Raw genomic sequence first — 16,148 nt, 5'->3', positions numbered from 1 at the left:
GTTAGGAGCGTCAATGCAGTAGCTGCCATCGTATTTCATCTTGGGGGGGGGGCTTTTCTTCCTCAATCAGCGAGGATTCTTTGAGCGCTGAGATGTGCCCCGAGATCCCCAGGGTTACAACAGCCATTCTCATGTTTCTCCGTCTGGGTTCCAGACGGTCTGTGGGGCACGGACGTCTTCCAGAGTTTCCTGGGGACCTGCATCTTGGGGACTGATTGTGTTTTAATAGGGTCATGTCTACGTCTTTGAACTTACAACAAGCTAATAATTATAAAAATGGTCCCAAAGGTCGGCTGGCATCCCCTGTCCCTGGGCCGTGGGAGGTGGTATCCTTCTTCTTCGGGTTGATTGGGGGGGGGGAGATTCTGGAAGGGCTGGAATGAGGGGCCAGAGAGCCCCGGCCGCCGAGCTCCTGGGCTATGCTGACAGCCACATGGCAAGTTGGAGTGATGGCTTCTGCGTTGGGACAGAGATAAGGGAGGTCCTGTGAGTCTTCCCATCTGCTTTCTGACTGTCCCCCATTTCCCCCAAGTAGACCCTCGGGTGGCTGAGGGCTTCCATCTTGCAGCTCATGGGGAGACTGTCCCCTCAGGACCAAGGTTCCACCTCTAGGTTGGCTTCAGAGCCCCAGGTGTCTGGTCTAGACTGGACGCTGGTCTGCGTTGTCACCCTCGTCTTGAAGTGGGGTGGGGTGGTCCCTTGATCTCTCATCTCCCTTCCCTCCATTCATGCCCTTGTCCCCTCTCTTCAGCTCCGGAAGTCCCCGATCTCATCTGCATCTAACAAGCCGCTGACCAAGATGCCCAGGGAAGAGCCCACAGCCATCACGCGTCACCTCTAGACACCCCCCAGACGCTCCTCCCCGGCCTGCTGACCTGTGGCTCAGGGACACGTCCCACCGCTCTCCTGACGTCTGTCTGCTGTCAGCCTCCTGAGAGGACAAGCGGTGGGGGGCAGACGCAGGAAATCATGCCACCGACGGCCACCCGGCAATGAGCCGGTGACGCAGCGTTGACGTCAGAGACGGCGAGGCTGAAACCTCTCGGCCGCTGTGTCCCCGGCTCCTCTCTCGGCAGAGCCGAGTCCTGGCCCCTCCTGGAGGATCCGTCTCAGCTGGATAGGCTTTGGGGTCTTCAGGGTGGACCCTCGGAGGCCAGGCGCCATGGAAGAGCACATGTTCGGGGTTCAGCAGATCCAGCCCAATGTCATCTCCGTCCGCCTCTTCAAGCGCAAAGTCGGGGGCCTGGGGTTCCTGGTGAAGGAGCGCGTCAGCAAGCCCCCCGTCATCATCTCGGACCTGATTCGCGGGGGAGCCGCTGAGCAGAGTGGCCTGGTCCAGGCAGGGGACATCATCCTCGCCGTCAATGGCCGGCCCCTGGTGGACCTCAGCTATGACAGTGCCCTGGAGGTGCTCCGGGGCATTGCCTCCGAGACCCACGTGGTCCTCATTCTGAGGGGTCCCGAGGGCTTTACCACGCACCTGGAGACCACCTTCACCGGGGATGGGACCCCCAAGACCATCCGGGTGACACAGCCCCTGGGACCTCCCACCAAAGCTGTCGATCTGTCCCAGCAGCCCTCCGCCGGCAAAGAGCAGCTGCTCGTGGCAGGTGGGTCCCTGGGCCCCGGGAACGGGCCTCAGCATGCCCAGGATGAGGGGCCCGAAGCCGGCTCGCTGCCCCAAGCCAACGGCCTGGCCCCCAGGCCCCCGAGCCAGGACCCTGCCAAGAAAAGCAGCAAGGTTGGCCCCCAGGGCAGCCTGGAGCAGAACGAACTGCTCAGAGAGATCGAGCCCGTGCTGAGCCTTCTCACCAGCGGCTGCCGAGGGGCCGAGCGAGGGGCACCTGCCAAGGCGGAGACGAGGGACACAGGCGTCCAGGTGGACAGGTAAGCCCCCAGGCGCGCCGGAGTGTGTGCATGTGTGCACACGTGTGTGCAAGTGCGTGTGCAGTCCCTGAGACTCAACCTCGCAGCCCAGAGCCAGCCTGAGCTATCCCCACACCTGAACCTACCCCCACGTAACCACCCTTGAACCCCAAAAACCGTGATTACAAAAGGTGCGCGGGCCTAGGCTGTGGCTCTCGTCACAAGACCCAGAGCCCAACTGTTACCCCGGCTGGGGGACTACTCTCTCCCCATCTCCATCCTGCATAATCTTCCGGGACCCCTGGAAGGAGGTGTTTTGGGTGATCCATGTGTCACATGTGAAGTGGGGACACCCAACCTGTGTGTCCTTGGAACATTTAGTTCTCGTCTCCAGGAGAAGGAAGGCAGGGAGTCTCGGACCCACTCGTGGGGTGGAGCGGGACCCTTCTGATGGGCAGATGCTTGGGGGCTCCTGTGGTCCTGGACGTCCACTCCCAGAGCCAGTGGCCAGGATCGGTCCTCAGGGTTCTCCTGGTTCCCTGGGGTGAGCACAGGGGGCCTCTTAGGCTGGAGCCCAGGAACTGCCGCTTCCTGGGCCCCTGCAGAGCTGACCCACGGGAACAGCCCAGTGAGGCCTTGAGGGGTCTTCTGTCCACCCAGTAGGTGTCTGAGTCTGAGTGGGTGGACTTACATCCTAAAGCAGCTGCAAGATCTGGAACCGAGGGTGTCCCCTTGTTTCCTGGGAGACCCTGGAGAGTGTGGTCTGGGCACAACCCCCACCTCCCGGTCTCACTGACCCTCCCTGGTCCTCAACACGGAGACCACTGGACGGGATGCGGCTCGCGTGGGCACAGCCTCCCGCCTACAGGCAGCTGACCCCCGCTGTGTCCAGTGTTCCATACCCTTGACCGTGATCCCAGGGATGACTACCAGGATTCCTGGGGGCTCTACCTCAGCCACACCTGGACCTGCCTGAGCCACCCTGTGTGACGGGAAGGCTCCCCCAGGATCCTGCTAATGGACCCCCTCCCCCAGCCAGGGGCAGAGACCCAGCACGCCAGGTTGGACATCCTCACCTAGTGTGCAGGGCCCTCGGGGAGCCCCCAGGAGCCCCTCCGAGCACCACTCAGAGGAGCCCCCTCCTGCTTTGATTCCCCAAGGAGGAGGCAGGGCCAGGCCAGTCCAGTGTGCTGGGCCAGCTCCCAGCCTACAGCATCCGCCACGGCCCTCCCTCTGCCCCCAGCTCGACCTACTTTGGAGGAGGGGAGGTTTGAGAGAAAGTCCCCAGGAGGTCCCGGGCCCAGGGAGGCTGCTGGGGGGAGCACTGTAAGGAAGAGTGGCCTCCAGGACAGCTCCTCCGCCCCTGGGGCGTGGTGTTTTATAAGTGCCCCCCTCTACTCTGGGAAGCTGCTTTGGGGACAGTGCTGCCCCCCCACACCTGATGGGGTTTGCATCAGTGGAATTCCCAGCTCCACCATAGAGAGAGCTTTAAGTGGCTCCCGAGAAAGCGCCTGTCCCCGGTCCTTGGGGCGTCTCCGGGGGAAGGTCACACTCAGCACCAATGGCTGCAAACGCGATAAGCATCCAGGGGGACAGGTGTGTTGTTTTGGCCACTCCAGTGCCACCAGCTGGGTCGCCAAGGCGATGCGGTTCCCGACACGGTGAACGCGTCCTCCTGACACAAATGCGTCCATCCGTCTTTCCTTGGTTTACCCAGCGTGGGGGACTCAAGGCTATTTTAAAAGCCCTATTCGTGCAGGAGACGAGTTGGGATCTCAGCCTGCTTTTTATCTGTGGGAAGGTCCAAAGGTCCTGGGGCCATCGGACCCGCCTGCCTTGGGTGGGTTTGTCCCTGGGGCTGCCTCTCCCCCCTCTGCAGCACCCAGAGGACCCCCCCCCTCCGTCCAGTTGCCAAGCAGGCTGTATTCGGGGTCACCCTCGGGGCTGGCAGGCCTGGGGACATTCAAGCTCCCAGATGCTCGTAGCTGCCCCCAAATTCTCTTCCTCCCAACCAAGGGTCCCCCCATCCAGGACGTGATGCTGGAGGAACGGTCACCAGCTGGCCTGGGTGACAGTGAGGCCCACCAAGCCCAGAGCCGCAGGTCCAGGGCACCCCCAGTTCGTGGCTTCTGGGGACTGTGAGGACGTGGGACCCTCCTGCTCGGCCACCTCCCTCTTCCTCCAGGAAACAGACTTAACTCCCCCTGCCCTCACGGCCACCCTGCTGTCGGGGTGTGGCACTTATCTGGGGGGAGAAGTGATATTTACGCTGAAGACCTTCCCCTCCCGCGCCCCAGGAGGAGGAGGGCCCTGGCGGGTGGGGAGGAGGAGAGGCTTAAATCCGGGTCCTCTGGCACCTTTGGTCCTTAGGGAGCAGTCACTTTAAAAGGCGGCTTGTCGGAGGATATCCAGGTTGCTGGGCTTGCTGCCCTCAAGGAGGGTGCAAAGGAGGCCAAGGTCCCCGGCCCCGCGTCCATCTGGACCGGCAGGTCAGCCTCGCCCTGCATTCTGATCACTGTCCCCCCTCACGGGGCACTTGGTCAGTGAAGGCGTACCTTCTTCAGAGACTATGAATAAATAGGACGTGTGGCTTCAGCTCACTCTTTTAAACGAGGTACCTGAGGCTCAGAGAGGTGAAGTCACTTATCCAGAGTCACACAGCCCCAGCCCCAGGGTGCTGCCCTGATTCTACCCAGAAGTTTCCCTGCAGGTGTCCAGAGTTACAGGGAAAGGAGGCAGAAGGGGGCCGCTAAAGGAATGGAAGCAGTTTCAAGCCCAGAGAATCCACCTCATTGTGGGGGTGAGAGGAACGCCAGCCCCGTGCTAAAGTCCTGTTGTCAATTATGTCCTTTGCTCTTGATGGTGCCCCTGCCATCCTCCTGATGCAGAAACCAAGCCTCAGAGAGGTATAGTCACTTGTCCCAGGTCACGCAGCTTACAGGTGACAAAGCTCAGACTTGCCCCAAGCCCATGCCCTTGACCTCGGCCGGCTTGGTGGATGGTGTGTCGGCCTCAGTGCACGCAGCTGCTGACCAGGCAGTTTCTGAGGAGATCAGGGTATTTTCTCAGAGTCCTTCCAAAGCAGGTAGCCCTGGCTCATGCAGATGGAGACGCCTGAGACCTGGTGTCCCCCGAGACGTGGAGCAGGGCCTCCCTGGGTCAGGAAGGGCCCTTCATCGTCCTTCTATCCTCCTTGTGAACAGACCCGTGGCCCCAGGTCTTCTCTAGACCTGTGACCGAGGGAAGTCCTTCCTCCTTCTAAGGCCGTCCCCCTTCTGGATGTCCCTGCTGTCCCGTCAGCTGGACCCTGCGTTCTTGGGAAGAGCTCTGGGATCAGCCCACCTGCCCGCCCACCCCCAAATTTGCCTGCAACGGGGGGCTTCTGACTGTCCTCCGTGCAAGGAGCCTCCATTCTGCCCCCATCCTCTTCAGAGCACTGGGGTCCCAGGGATGACCCTCTGCCCCTGACCGCCCCCCCCCCCAGGGCCATATGAGACAAGAAAGGAAGAAGAAACCAACAGACGCTTGCAATCATTTTAGAAAGATACATGCTGTGGAGGAAATCGAACAGTGACTGGAAAGGAAGTGGCTTGGGGCTGGGTGGAACATTAGATCAGGGGTCCGAGAAGGGCGGAAGGGGCCCACCATGTGGAATCTAGGGAAGGGTGTTCCCGGCAGAGGACACAGCAGATGATGCAAAGGTCCTGAGGCAGGAGCCAGTCGGGGATATTCCAGGAACTGAAAGAAGGTCTGAGGGCCTCAAGTTTTAGTGACTAGGAGAGGGGGGTGGACGGTGAGGTTCGACACGTGGTTGGGGCCATCCTGTCCTCACCCATGTCCCCACTGGCTCACCATGTCAGCCGGCCATAGCTATTACCACGAAGTACCCGATCTCAGAGGCATCCGTATGGGCTCATAGACTGGGAGACTGGAGCCGGACGGGGGGCTCCCTGGCGTGAAATCACATCAAGACCTCAGTGAGGCGGCTTCCCTCCTGGGGATTCGGGCCCTTCCCAGCTTCTAGATTTACATTTTTCACATTCCCAGGCTCCTAGGGCCCCATCCTCCAGCCTCAAAGCCTCCTGCTTTGTGATCCTAGCCCCTCCTCCTTCTAGAGGTCATAGTCCAATCGCCCTCTGCCCTCTGACCTCTTGTAAGGTGTTTTAGTCAGTTTTGTTATTTTTTAATTTTATTTTTGTCACTGTGACCAAAAGACCTGTCAGAAGTCACGTAGAGGAGGAAAAATTTATTGGGGCTCATCGTTTCAGAGGTTCAGCCCATGATCAGCCAGCTCCAGACCTCTGGGCCCAAGGTGAGGCAGAACCTCATGGCAGGAGAATGTGGCAGAGGAAGAAGACAGCTCAGGACATGGCCACCAGGAAGCAGAGAGACATGTGATAACACTTAGGGCCCACCCAGATAATCCAAGACCATATTCCCATCTCCAGATCCTTCATGTCTCAGCGCATCTGTGAAGACTTTTTCCATGTTTTAGGCAACTGTATTAGTCCATTTTCTGTTACTGTAACCAAATACCTGAGGCTAGGTGCTTTATGAAGAAAAGAGTTTCTTTTGCTCATGGTTCTGAAAGTTTAAGAGCATGGGTGCTGGCCTCCACTCGCCCTGGTGAAGACTGCACAGAAAGTGGCATGATGGCCAGAGCCTGTGTGGGAGGAGGTCATGACAAGACAGGAAGCCAGAGAGGGGCGGGGCTGGGCTTGCTTCTTATAACAGCTCTCTTGTGAGCACTAACTGTGTCCCAGAGCACCACCTTAATCCCTTCCCAGGGCAACTCCCTCTATGACATAAGGACCTCCCACTAGGCCCTGTCTCTGAAAGGTTCTACCAGCTCAGCCCACTGCCCGGAGGACCAAGGTCCCAATTCTTAGAGATTCCTCCCAGACCTGCCTGTCAGGTTCCTGGGGAAGGTCAGTGGCGGACACACCTGAAGCAGGTCCTGCTCCTGCCAAGTGACACCTTGTGGAGGACATTGTCCTGTTGAAGCTCCCTGGAACATCAGTCCGAGGATGGACGTCCACTTAGGGAAGTGAGGGTCACGTGTGGTTCTCCGAGTTGGCTTTGGCCTGCACAGTTTTCTGAAAACGAATTGGTAGTGAAATGAAAAAATCAAGAGATTTTACACTAAAAGTAGTTTCTAGACCTTCAAGAGGTGGATCCAGTTGCCCTGTGTGTCTAAGGGGGATTGGTCCCAGGAACCCTCTGGGATCTCCAAGCCTGAGGATACTCAAGTCCTTTAAATGCAACGGCTGAGGATCTGCATATAAGCTACAGAACTTCCCACCCTACACTCTAGCCCAGCTCCAGGTGGCTTAGAATAACTGATACAGCGTAGCGACTGTGTCCATAGTTGTTACACTGAGTGGCTTAGGGAATAATGACAAGAAAACACTCTGTAGTGTTTAGCACAGGAACCGATATTTTTTTTTTCAAATATTTCAAACCCATGATTGGTTGAATCCAGGATGTGGGATCGGTGGGCACCCAGGGCCCACTGCCCTGTGAATCAGAAGACCTCTTGAAGCACAGCTTCATCCTGGTGGGGTGTCCAGCACAGGATCTGGGAGGGGGTGTCATTCTCCAGCACCCAAATCAGCCCGATCCCCTTACTTACTTTTCTTTACTAGCCAGGACCCTGAAGGCATGAGTTTCAGATTCCTGCCCGGCTCTGGGATACTAGAAATTACAAGGATAATATGGGTGCGATGGTGCATGCCTGTCATCCCAGCAGCTCGGGAGGCTGAGGCAGGAGGATCGTGAGTTCAAAGCCAGCCTCAGCAAAAGTGAGGTGCTAAGCCACTCAGTGAGACACTGTCTCTAAATAAAATACAAAATAGGGCTGGGGATGTGGCTCAGTGGCCGAGTGCCCCTGAGCTCAATCCCTGATGCCCAAAAGAAGAGAAATTAAGAGTCAGGATAGGGACAGGGCCCAGCCTCCTCTCCAGCTTCCACAGCAGAATTCCTGCTCTCTGAAGAAGCATTTCCTCCAACATGAAATCAAGGATTAAATCTCTGCTGAGACCCCAGATCCATTCTCCACAGCCCCCAGCTGCCCTGCCCAGTGAAGGCCAGCCCGGTGTGGAGAACGAGGAGTCTGCCGTCTGTGGAACACGGGCTTCCTGCCAGAGCCGGCTGCTCCTTGGCTGGCTGGGCCAGAGCCGGCTGCAGCCCACCTGGCTGTGCCCAGCACGCATGCACGGCCCACCTGCTCCTGGCCAGGTCTGCGGGGTTGGTCCGTGGTCCGCGCTGGGATGATTGATGCACCAGCATCCCTTGGACCCAGGCCCAGGCCCCACCCCCCCTGCCCTCTCTGCAAGTGATCAGGGGACCTGGCTACCAGGGAGGCTCGGTGGCAAGGACCTGGCGAAGGTTCTGCGAAGATGTGACCGTGACGCTGGGCTTGGGCGGGGGATCACCGGCCAGTGCAGGGGAACAGAGAAGACTTAGGGTGGATTCTGCCCAAGAGGGCAGTGAGGCCGGCCAGTGGAGGCTCCTCACCACACCTGGCCTCCTGCAAGAGGGAGCGCTGGGGAGGCAGCAGGGAGGGGCGGGGCAGCTGGCCAGGAAAGACTCGCTGACCGTGGCTAGAGGCCAGGCCAGGGAGCTCCCGGGGACACGGGCCTCCTGCCACCGCTCCCGGTCAGATTCCAGGGTGCCCAGCCGGACCCCGCCGCTCACTCTGCAGGGCCGGGTGGGAATCTGTGTCTTAACAAGTCCTTCATCGAATTCTCTGCTCCTGAAGTTTGAGACTCACCAAATGTGGAACGTGATGGGGCTGTGGACGCTGGTCCCCATCAAAATACCGAGCCCAGGAGAGGGGTGGCTTTTCCACAGGGGTAGGGATCCCCGAGAGGGGATGGGGTGGGAGCCACTTAGCAAAGGCAAATTCTCCATCCCACATGGGAACAGGGAGTAGCTGACCATCCTCTCGGACCCTTGGGTGGACAGGAATGGGAAGCCCATGTTGGGGTGCTCAGCACCCCTCGGTTGGAGGAACCCTATTTTGCAAGATCCAGAGATGCCTGTGGTTTCATGATTCGGGTGGGGGCTGGTTCCTGGCCCACAGTGTGTCTTGGTGACGGGTGACACTCAGCTCCTACTGTGCACAGGACAGGACCCGCCCCAGAGAAGTCTCTGGCCCCGGACATCCTTAGTGCCCAGGCCAAACTTAATCACTCAGAGCAGCTGGGTGGGTACAGGACGGACGTGGGGACAAAGCAGTGTGACTGTCCAGCCCTCTCAGCAGTGGAGAGAAACCCCCGCCCAGCATCATTTTCAGTTGTTTTATTTTGTTTTTTTTTTTTAAATGGAGAATTGATAAAACAGAGCTTCTAAAATCGTATTCACCCGATGAAGGAAATCAACATATTGAGCTCTTTTGTCAAGAACATTCAATATTTAAACATAAGGTTCCTCACGAGTGTGAGGGCCAACCCAAAAGCTCCTGGGGTTCCCCAATAAGCCCTGTTCACAGTGATGCTGAGCTCGGACAACTGTGAGAATGTCCTTATTTTCCTTCGTGGCTCACTGGCTGTGTGGCCTTGGACAAGTGGCCTAACCTCTCTGGGCTTCTGCTTCCTTAGTTGTGAATGAAGATGGACTTAGCTCATGTGGAGGTAGTGCTGTCTGTGGGCCAGGCATCTTGTATGCTTCCTCTCCCTTAGTCCCCCAGGGAGAGATGGGGTGTGAAGTGGCAGAAGGGATGAGTGGGGGTTGGTTCTCAGCAGAAGGAAGGTGAAGAGCCACCCAGGGGCACTGTGGCATGCACCTGTAATCCCAGCCACTTGGGAGGCTGAGGCAGGAGGATCACAAGATCAAGGCCAGCCTCGGCTGAACCTGACGCAGACTAAAAAATAAAAAGGGCTGGGGATGTGGCTCCGTGGTTGAGCACGGAGGTGCTCAGTCCCCAGGACTACAAAAGAGAGAGAGAGAGAGAGAGAGAAAGAAGGAGGAGGAGGAGGAGGAGGAGGAGGAGGAGGAGGAGAAAGGGATGGATCCAGGAAAGAGCAGGATATAGATCCTATGTCTTTCTTGGAAGAGGAGAGAGCGTGGTCGGGACCAGGAAGGAGGGTGGTTCAGAGAGGAGGTGCAGAAGAAAAGCCCAGAGTCCCAGGGCTCAGGGTCTCCATGACCAAGATGGGACCCCTCCAAGGCTCTGGGTCCAGACGTCGCCTCCTGTGCCCCAGCACCAGGAGAGACACCCCCTCTCTCAACTGGAAGCTCCGTGGCTCCTCCCTCCCCATCCTCAGAGACATTCAGGCTCAAGCTGAACCGTTTGATGGCCCCAAGCCACTTATGGCTCCTTGAACTTGAGTCAGAGTTGAGTAGGACTGAAAATTCTATTCCTCGGTGAGAGGGGCCAGGTTTCAAGTGCTCAATGGCCAGGGGCTAGTGGCCTTAATATTGGGCAGTAAGATGTGAACAATCCACCATCGAAGACACTTCTAGACCCTCCCTGATCCCTGCGGAAGCAGAAGTCCCTTTGCTTCGGTTTGATGAGCCCCAGCGGCTGCAGGTGCGGCTCTGCCGACTGAACAAGCCCACGGGCTGTTGTGAGCCACGGTTTAAGGCAGCGTCCAGCTGAGACAGATCGGGTCCAGCACTGCAAAGCCAAGAGGTGACCCTCCCTTGGAACCCATCTGCAGCCTGTGTCCTCCCAGTGGATGCTCCTCTCCCTCTGGCTGTGTAGACACCACTGCGTAGCAAGCCCCTCAACAGGTAGATCCCAGGTGACCGACTGGCGGCAGTAGGACCGCTCCCTCCCTGGGACCCGGTTACCGCCGGCAGCTGGTGGGCTGGGAAGCTTCATGAATCTACTCCAGATTTTGCTCTTGGGAGATCGGAAGCAGCATAGCTCAACCTAGATGCTCCCTGTGGTGCCGGAGGAAAAATATTTTTTTCCCTGCTCATCACACACGACTCTAAAATAAGTTCGTGTTGGCACAAACACTTCAAATGCATTATTGAAACAGAGGTATGCATGGAGTTAAAAAAAGAAGAAAAAAGAATAACAATAAAGAAACCTGAAATTCCCCCCGCAGGGTCACACAAAATGAGCTAGGTGATCCATGGCAGGGTTGCCCAAGTAATTGACCCTGTCCTTTTTATAAATAGGCCTAATAGAAATGTGGGGTTCCTTGTTCTGTCGCCTCTGGCTTAGAATGAGTATCCTGACTAGTTTTTCCTGTCTGTATTTTTCAAAGGAAAGCATCTGGGCTAGCCATCACTCAGACCTGGTTGCAAACCGCAGTTCTCTGGCTCTGTTCTTACTGTGTGACCTTGGGGAACTCATGTCACCTCTCTGGGCTCAGTTTTCTCATCTGTAAAATAGGACTTTTAATGTCCACCAAGAGTTAATGAAATACCTTCTGTTCCAGTACCTGGTATGTTCCAGAAGCTCAGAATACATTTCCCTCCTCCCTTCTCTGCTGAGACCCCATTATGGCCATGTGATATCATCAGAGCAGGAGTTTTAGATGTGAATTGGAGCTAAGTGGCACCAGGAGCCGCTCTCCCCACAGACGATTCCTCTGTTTGTCACCGTGGAGGCAAGCCATTGACTTGGGAAACATCTGTAATCAAGAGCCACTCTGGGTTTGTTTTGGTGGCATTTTAAAGAGGGGAAGACAAAATGTTCCCTCTGATAAATGCAAACCTCTCCCACAGAAGAGCAGGAGTGGCTTTGACGGGGACCCGGGAACTGCCGCAGTCTGGCTGGGCACAAAATCACGAGCCACTTAAGCAGGAACAAACTTTATTTTTGAAACTGCCGCCAATGTCCCACACGCTCCTGGGGAAAAAATTGCCGACCGGCGCACACGGCATTTTCCCCGATCCCCAGAGAGGGTTCCTCCTCCGGAATTTCCTCCTACTGCACTTCCCCAACCAATGGGAACTCTCCAGGAGTCCCCTACGGTGGACAGCAGAAGTCCAAAATCCATATGAATGTAAATCTTAACATAATCATATCATCTCAATGGCTAGCTGGCGTCACCTTTCAACCAAAAATGCCATGCATCATATTACTTGGCTGTGGCTCTTAGCATCTCCCCCCTTCTGTTTAATTAAGCAACAAGCAATGTGGCTAGGGACCGTGCCTGTTAGGTTTGTCCAATTCAACATATGGTTCTTACCCGTCATCAGAAAACTGACCTCTAGGCATATGGTGGCCCGTACGGGGAGCTCTAGGACACTCGGGGGTAAGTGACGGAAAAAAAGCTGCCCGTCCATAGATAGGATGGGAGCAAATCTGCTCGTCCCTAGGCAGATTGGGCGAGAGGAAAAATGGCCATTTTGAGAAAATGGAGAGGATTGATACAGTATGTTTGTGTCTTGTTTTGTCTTTGTGTGTTGTATTGTCTTTGTGACGAAAATATGGAAGGGGTGAAAAGTAAATTACTAAGGGAAAAAGGCACCCCAGTGGAACCAAGAATAGTTAGGGCATGTGTTGATGGAAGCCCAGGATCAATGTACACAAGTTGCTCGTCACCCCCTGGTTAGTTTGCCCAGCCAGCGGGGCTGCGGCAGGGGACGACGAGGAGCCCAGCAAAGAGGGGTCTGGCTGACCTCAACTCAGCAGCAGGAGGGTCACCCAGGGCCGGGCACTCAGACCCACCAGCTCCCGGTTCTTCCCAATGTCGTGGGGCATGGAGAACGCTGCCTTGCCCGACGTCGGGGAACCGATGTCAGAGAACAAAACTGGAAGATCCCAGAGACGGGCTGGGGGAGCCAGGGCGGCCTCGGGGCGGAAGGGCTGAGGCCAGATGGGCAGTGGGAGGCCTGGATGTCTACGCCCAGTCCTCACTCCATCTAACTGGGTGGCAGCCCGTGGACGCGGCTGGGAGGGTCCATTAGAGATCAAGGGCAGGATGGAGGAAGCTGAGCAGTGAAGGAGTCAGGCTCTGGCTGGGGAACCAGCCTGAGTTTGCATCACCATCACTGGCTGCGTGACGTAAGCGAGCAGCTGCGCTTCTCTGAACCTCGGTTTCCTCGTATGTGCTGGTGGTGATGGTGGTGATGGTGGTGGAGGTGGTGATGGTGGAGATGGTGATGGTGATGATGGTGATGGTGATGGTGATGATGGTGGTGATGGTGATGGTGGTGATGGTGGTGATGGTGATGGTGGTGGAGGTGGTGATGATGGTGATGGTGATGGTGATGATGGTGGAGGTGGTGATGATGGTGATGGTGGTGATGGTGGTGATGGTGATGGTGATGATGATGGTGATGGTGGTGATGGTGGTGATGGTGGTGATGGTGATGGTGATGATGATGGTGATGGTGGTGATGGTGATGGTGGTGATGGTGGTGATGGTGATGGTGGTGGAGGTGGTGATGGTGATGGTGATGGTGATGATGGTGGTTATGGTGATGCTGAAGACGGTCATAGTGAAGAGGAGGAGAAAGATGATAATGATGGTGGGGAGGGAGGGGATCATGAAGATGTATTGAAGTTGAGAGTGACCATTTTAAGGTGGTTTTGGTGTTGGTGGTGGTGGTGATGGTGATGATGGTGATGGTGATGGTGGTGGTGGTGGTGATGGTGGTGGTGATGGTGATGGTGGTGGTGGTGGTGATGGTGGTGGTGGTGATGGTGACAGTGGTGGTGATGGTGATGGTGATGGTGGTGGTGGTGATGGTGGTGATGGTGGTGATGGTGATGGTGGTGATGGTGGTGGTGGTGGTGATGGTGGTGGTGGTGGTGGTGGTGGTGATGGTGGTGGTGGTGGTGATGGTGGTGATGGTGGTGGTGATGGTGATGGTGGTGATGGTGATGGTGATGGTGGTGATGGTGGTGATGGTGATGGTGGTGGTGGTGGTGGTGGTGGTGATGGTGATGGTGGTGATGGTGGTGGTGGTGGTGATGGTGGTGGTGGTGGTGGTGGTGGTGATGGTGGTGGTGATGGTGATGGTGGTGATGGTGATGGTGGTGATGGTGGTGATGGTGATGGTGGTGATGGTGGTGATGGTGGTGATGGTGATGGTGGTGATGGTGGTGGTGATGGTGGTGGTGGTGGTGGTGGTGGTGATGGTGGTGGTGATGGTGATGGTGGTGATGGTGATGGTGATGGTGGTGATGGTGGTGATGGTGATGGTGATGGTGGTGATGGTGGTGATGGTGGTTGTGGTGGTGGTGGTGGTGGTGGTGATGGTGGTGGTGGTGGTGGTGGTGGTGATGGTGGTGGTGATGGTGATGGTGGTGATGGTGGTGGTGATGGTGATGGTGGTGATGGTGGTGATGGTGGTGGTGGTGGTGGTGATGGTGACAGTGGTGGTGATGGTGGTGGTGATGCTGATGGTAATGCTGATGGTCCCTGATGGTGACAGTGAGAGCCACTACTTCAGGTGGACACGCAGGACAGGCTAGAGTGTTGGGCTTTGCTCGTGACTGACTGTGACCCTGAGCCGTTGGCTTCCCCCGTCACCCACGCTATCTATAAAACTGCACCCGCTGCCCGTCCCTCCCATAGGCTCGTTGCGGGGTGAGCTGGGTGAAGCCCACGCCCAGCGCCCGGTGCACATAGTAAGTGCTTGGGGAACGTGGCTCTCACATGAACCGTGATGTCACCTCTGCTCTGTTTCCTTTATTCTCAATCATCCTGGTGTCCTGAGCTGGTGTGTTCCTAGGAAGCCCAGATCCTGGGCTGGGCGGGGAAGGGCCTGTGGCCACGCCCACTAGTCTTGTGTCCCTCCTGCCCCCTCCTCCCCCCCACTGGGTACCCAGTGTGAAGTTGTCCAGGGGTCGTGACACACGGAGCTCCCACAGGAGACGGACCCCTGGGCCCCCAGGTGAACTGCGCAGGAGAGGGACGTGAGGCACCATGTCATGGCCATCCTGAAACAGTGTCCCCAAGCTGGGTGGACACCAGGCACAGGGGTCAGCTTGGACAAGCCCACTTGCTGCCTGACAGGGGCTGCCCCCCGTGTGGGGGTAACCCTGGCTGAGCAGCAGGCGGGACGTCCAGCGTTCCCAGGGGGCGTGTGACTGAGTCCCCGGGTCCCCTACAGACTCAGGACCTTCAGACCAAGGCTGGGAGCCTGATGTGTCCACCTTGCCTTTCAGGGACCTGGATGGCAAGTCACACCGAGCTCTGCCCCTCGGCGGGGAGAATGACCGCGTCTTCAATGACCTGTGGGGTCAGGGCGGCGCGCCCGTGGTCCTCAACAACCCCTACTCCGAGAGGGAGCAGGTAAGTGGGGCCGCTGGCCCTGCCCCGGCCTCTCCCAGTAGGAAGCAGAGGGAGGGGATGTAGCCCCTGTTGAGAAGGGGGCCAGCGGCCCTGGCTGCAGAGCCGGAGGCCGGGCCAGGGGGCTCAGCCGGGGATGCAGATCTGGGGTTTGTTGTATTTGATCGTGAGCTTGCCATTTTTCCGATGTTAATTCTGTTTCTACCGGGAAAGGCATTTGTGTGATTCCACATTTAAAAGAGATCAAAGATGCATCGTGATACTTTCTCTCCCTTCACCTACACCCAGCTCCCCTCCCCAGATGCCAGCAACACTTCTAATTTTTCTGTGTTCTTTAGCAACATCTTATGCTTAGACAAATGTGCACACACCTACTCTTTTCATAATTTTGTATAAGAGCCCATGACATCTATTATGTTGCCCCTTGCATTCTTACTTATCCACATGTCTAGGGGATAAATCCCAAGTAATCAAGTCCTGTGTTCTTTTTGATGACTGCATACTATTCCAAAAGGAAGTCCTTCGTGGCGGATACTTGGCTCATTGACAGTCTTGTGACAGTACCGTCAGATAGAACATTGTGCCGATACCTCATGTGGCACACCAGTGGGTTTATCCATAGAATAAATTCCTGTTCGTGAAATTGTTGAGTCAGAGGTCATGAGCATTTATGGTCTATGAGCGGAAGCTGCCAGAAGATTCGCTCTAGATATCGCCGCCACCCCCCAGCGACGCGGGAGCCTGACTGTTTTCCCACAGCCTCGCCAGCTCCATCTGCCATCAAACATCCTGGCCTTTGCCAGTCGGCTGAGAGGTGTTGACAGCTGAGTCAGTGCCCCTTTCCAAGAGTGGCTCGGTTTGGCTGCAGATCAGAAGCGCCTTTCCCTCTTTCGCCCCGGAAGAGCCAGGCCAGGCCCCAGCAGCCCAGGAGGGCCTGTGAGCTTCCCGCCTCCCTCTGCACCTCTGTAGAGGTGGACGGACCAAGGGATGTCTGCAGGGGTGGCCCAGGTCTCTCAGCCTGGGGCCTGGGTCTCTGTCTCTGCACTTGATCTCGAGGTGGCCCCTCCCCACCAGCTC

At 56.8% G+C, this 16,148-nt stretch overlaps 1 protein-coding gene across 7 annotated transcripts in view; it reads left to right on the top strand.

The window, feature by feature from the left end:
* NOS1 (nitric oxide synthase 1) overlaps positions 1-16,148 on the top strand; it is a gene marked incomplete at its 3' end in the record, with an annotated part of 153,740 nt that overhangs the window by 81,587 nt on the left and 56,005 nt on the right. For all 7 annotated transcript variants that reach the window (XM_081285810.1, XM_081285811.1, XM_081285815.1 and 4 more), the window contains 2 exons: positions 752-1,887; positions 14,948-15,074. In XM_081285810.1, the coding sequence (XP_081141936.1) occupies positions 1,163-1,887; positions 14,948-15,074 (852 nt within the window). In that variant the 5' untranslated portion in view covers positions 752-1,162. The remainder of the gene's footprint in view (positions 1-751; positions 1,888-14,947; positions 15,075-16,148) is intronic.

The sequence above is a fragment of the Spermophilus citellus genome (genome assembly GCF_964194105.1).
Source record: "Spermophilus citellus genome assembly, chromosome: 3".
NCBI classification, from domain to species: Eukaryota; Metazoa; Chordata; class Mammalia; order Rodentia; family Sciuridae; genus Spermophilus; species Spermophilus citellus.
This window is presented reverse-complemented; position numbering and strand designations above follow the sequence as displayed.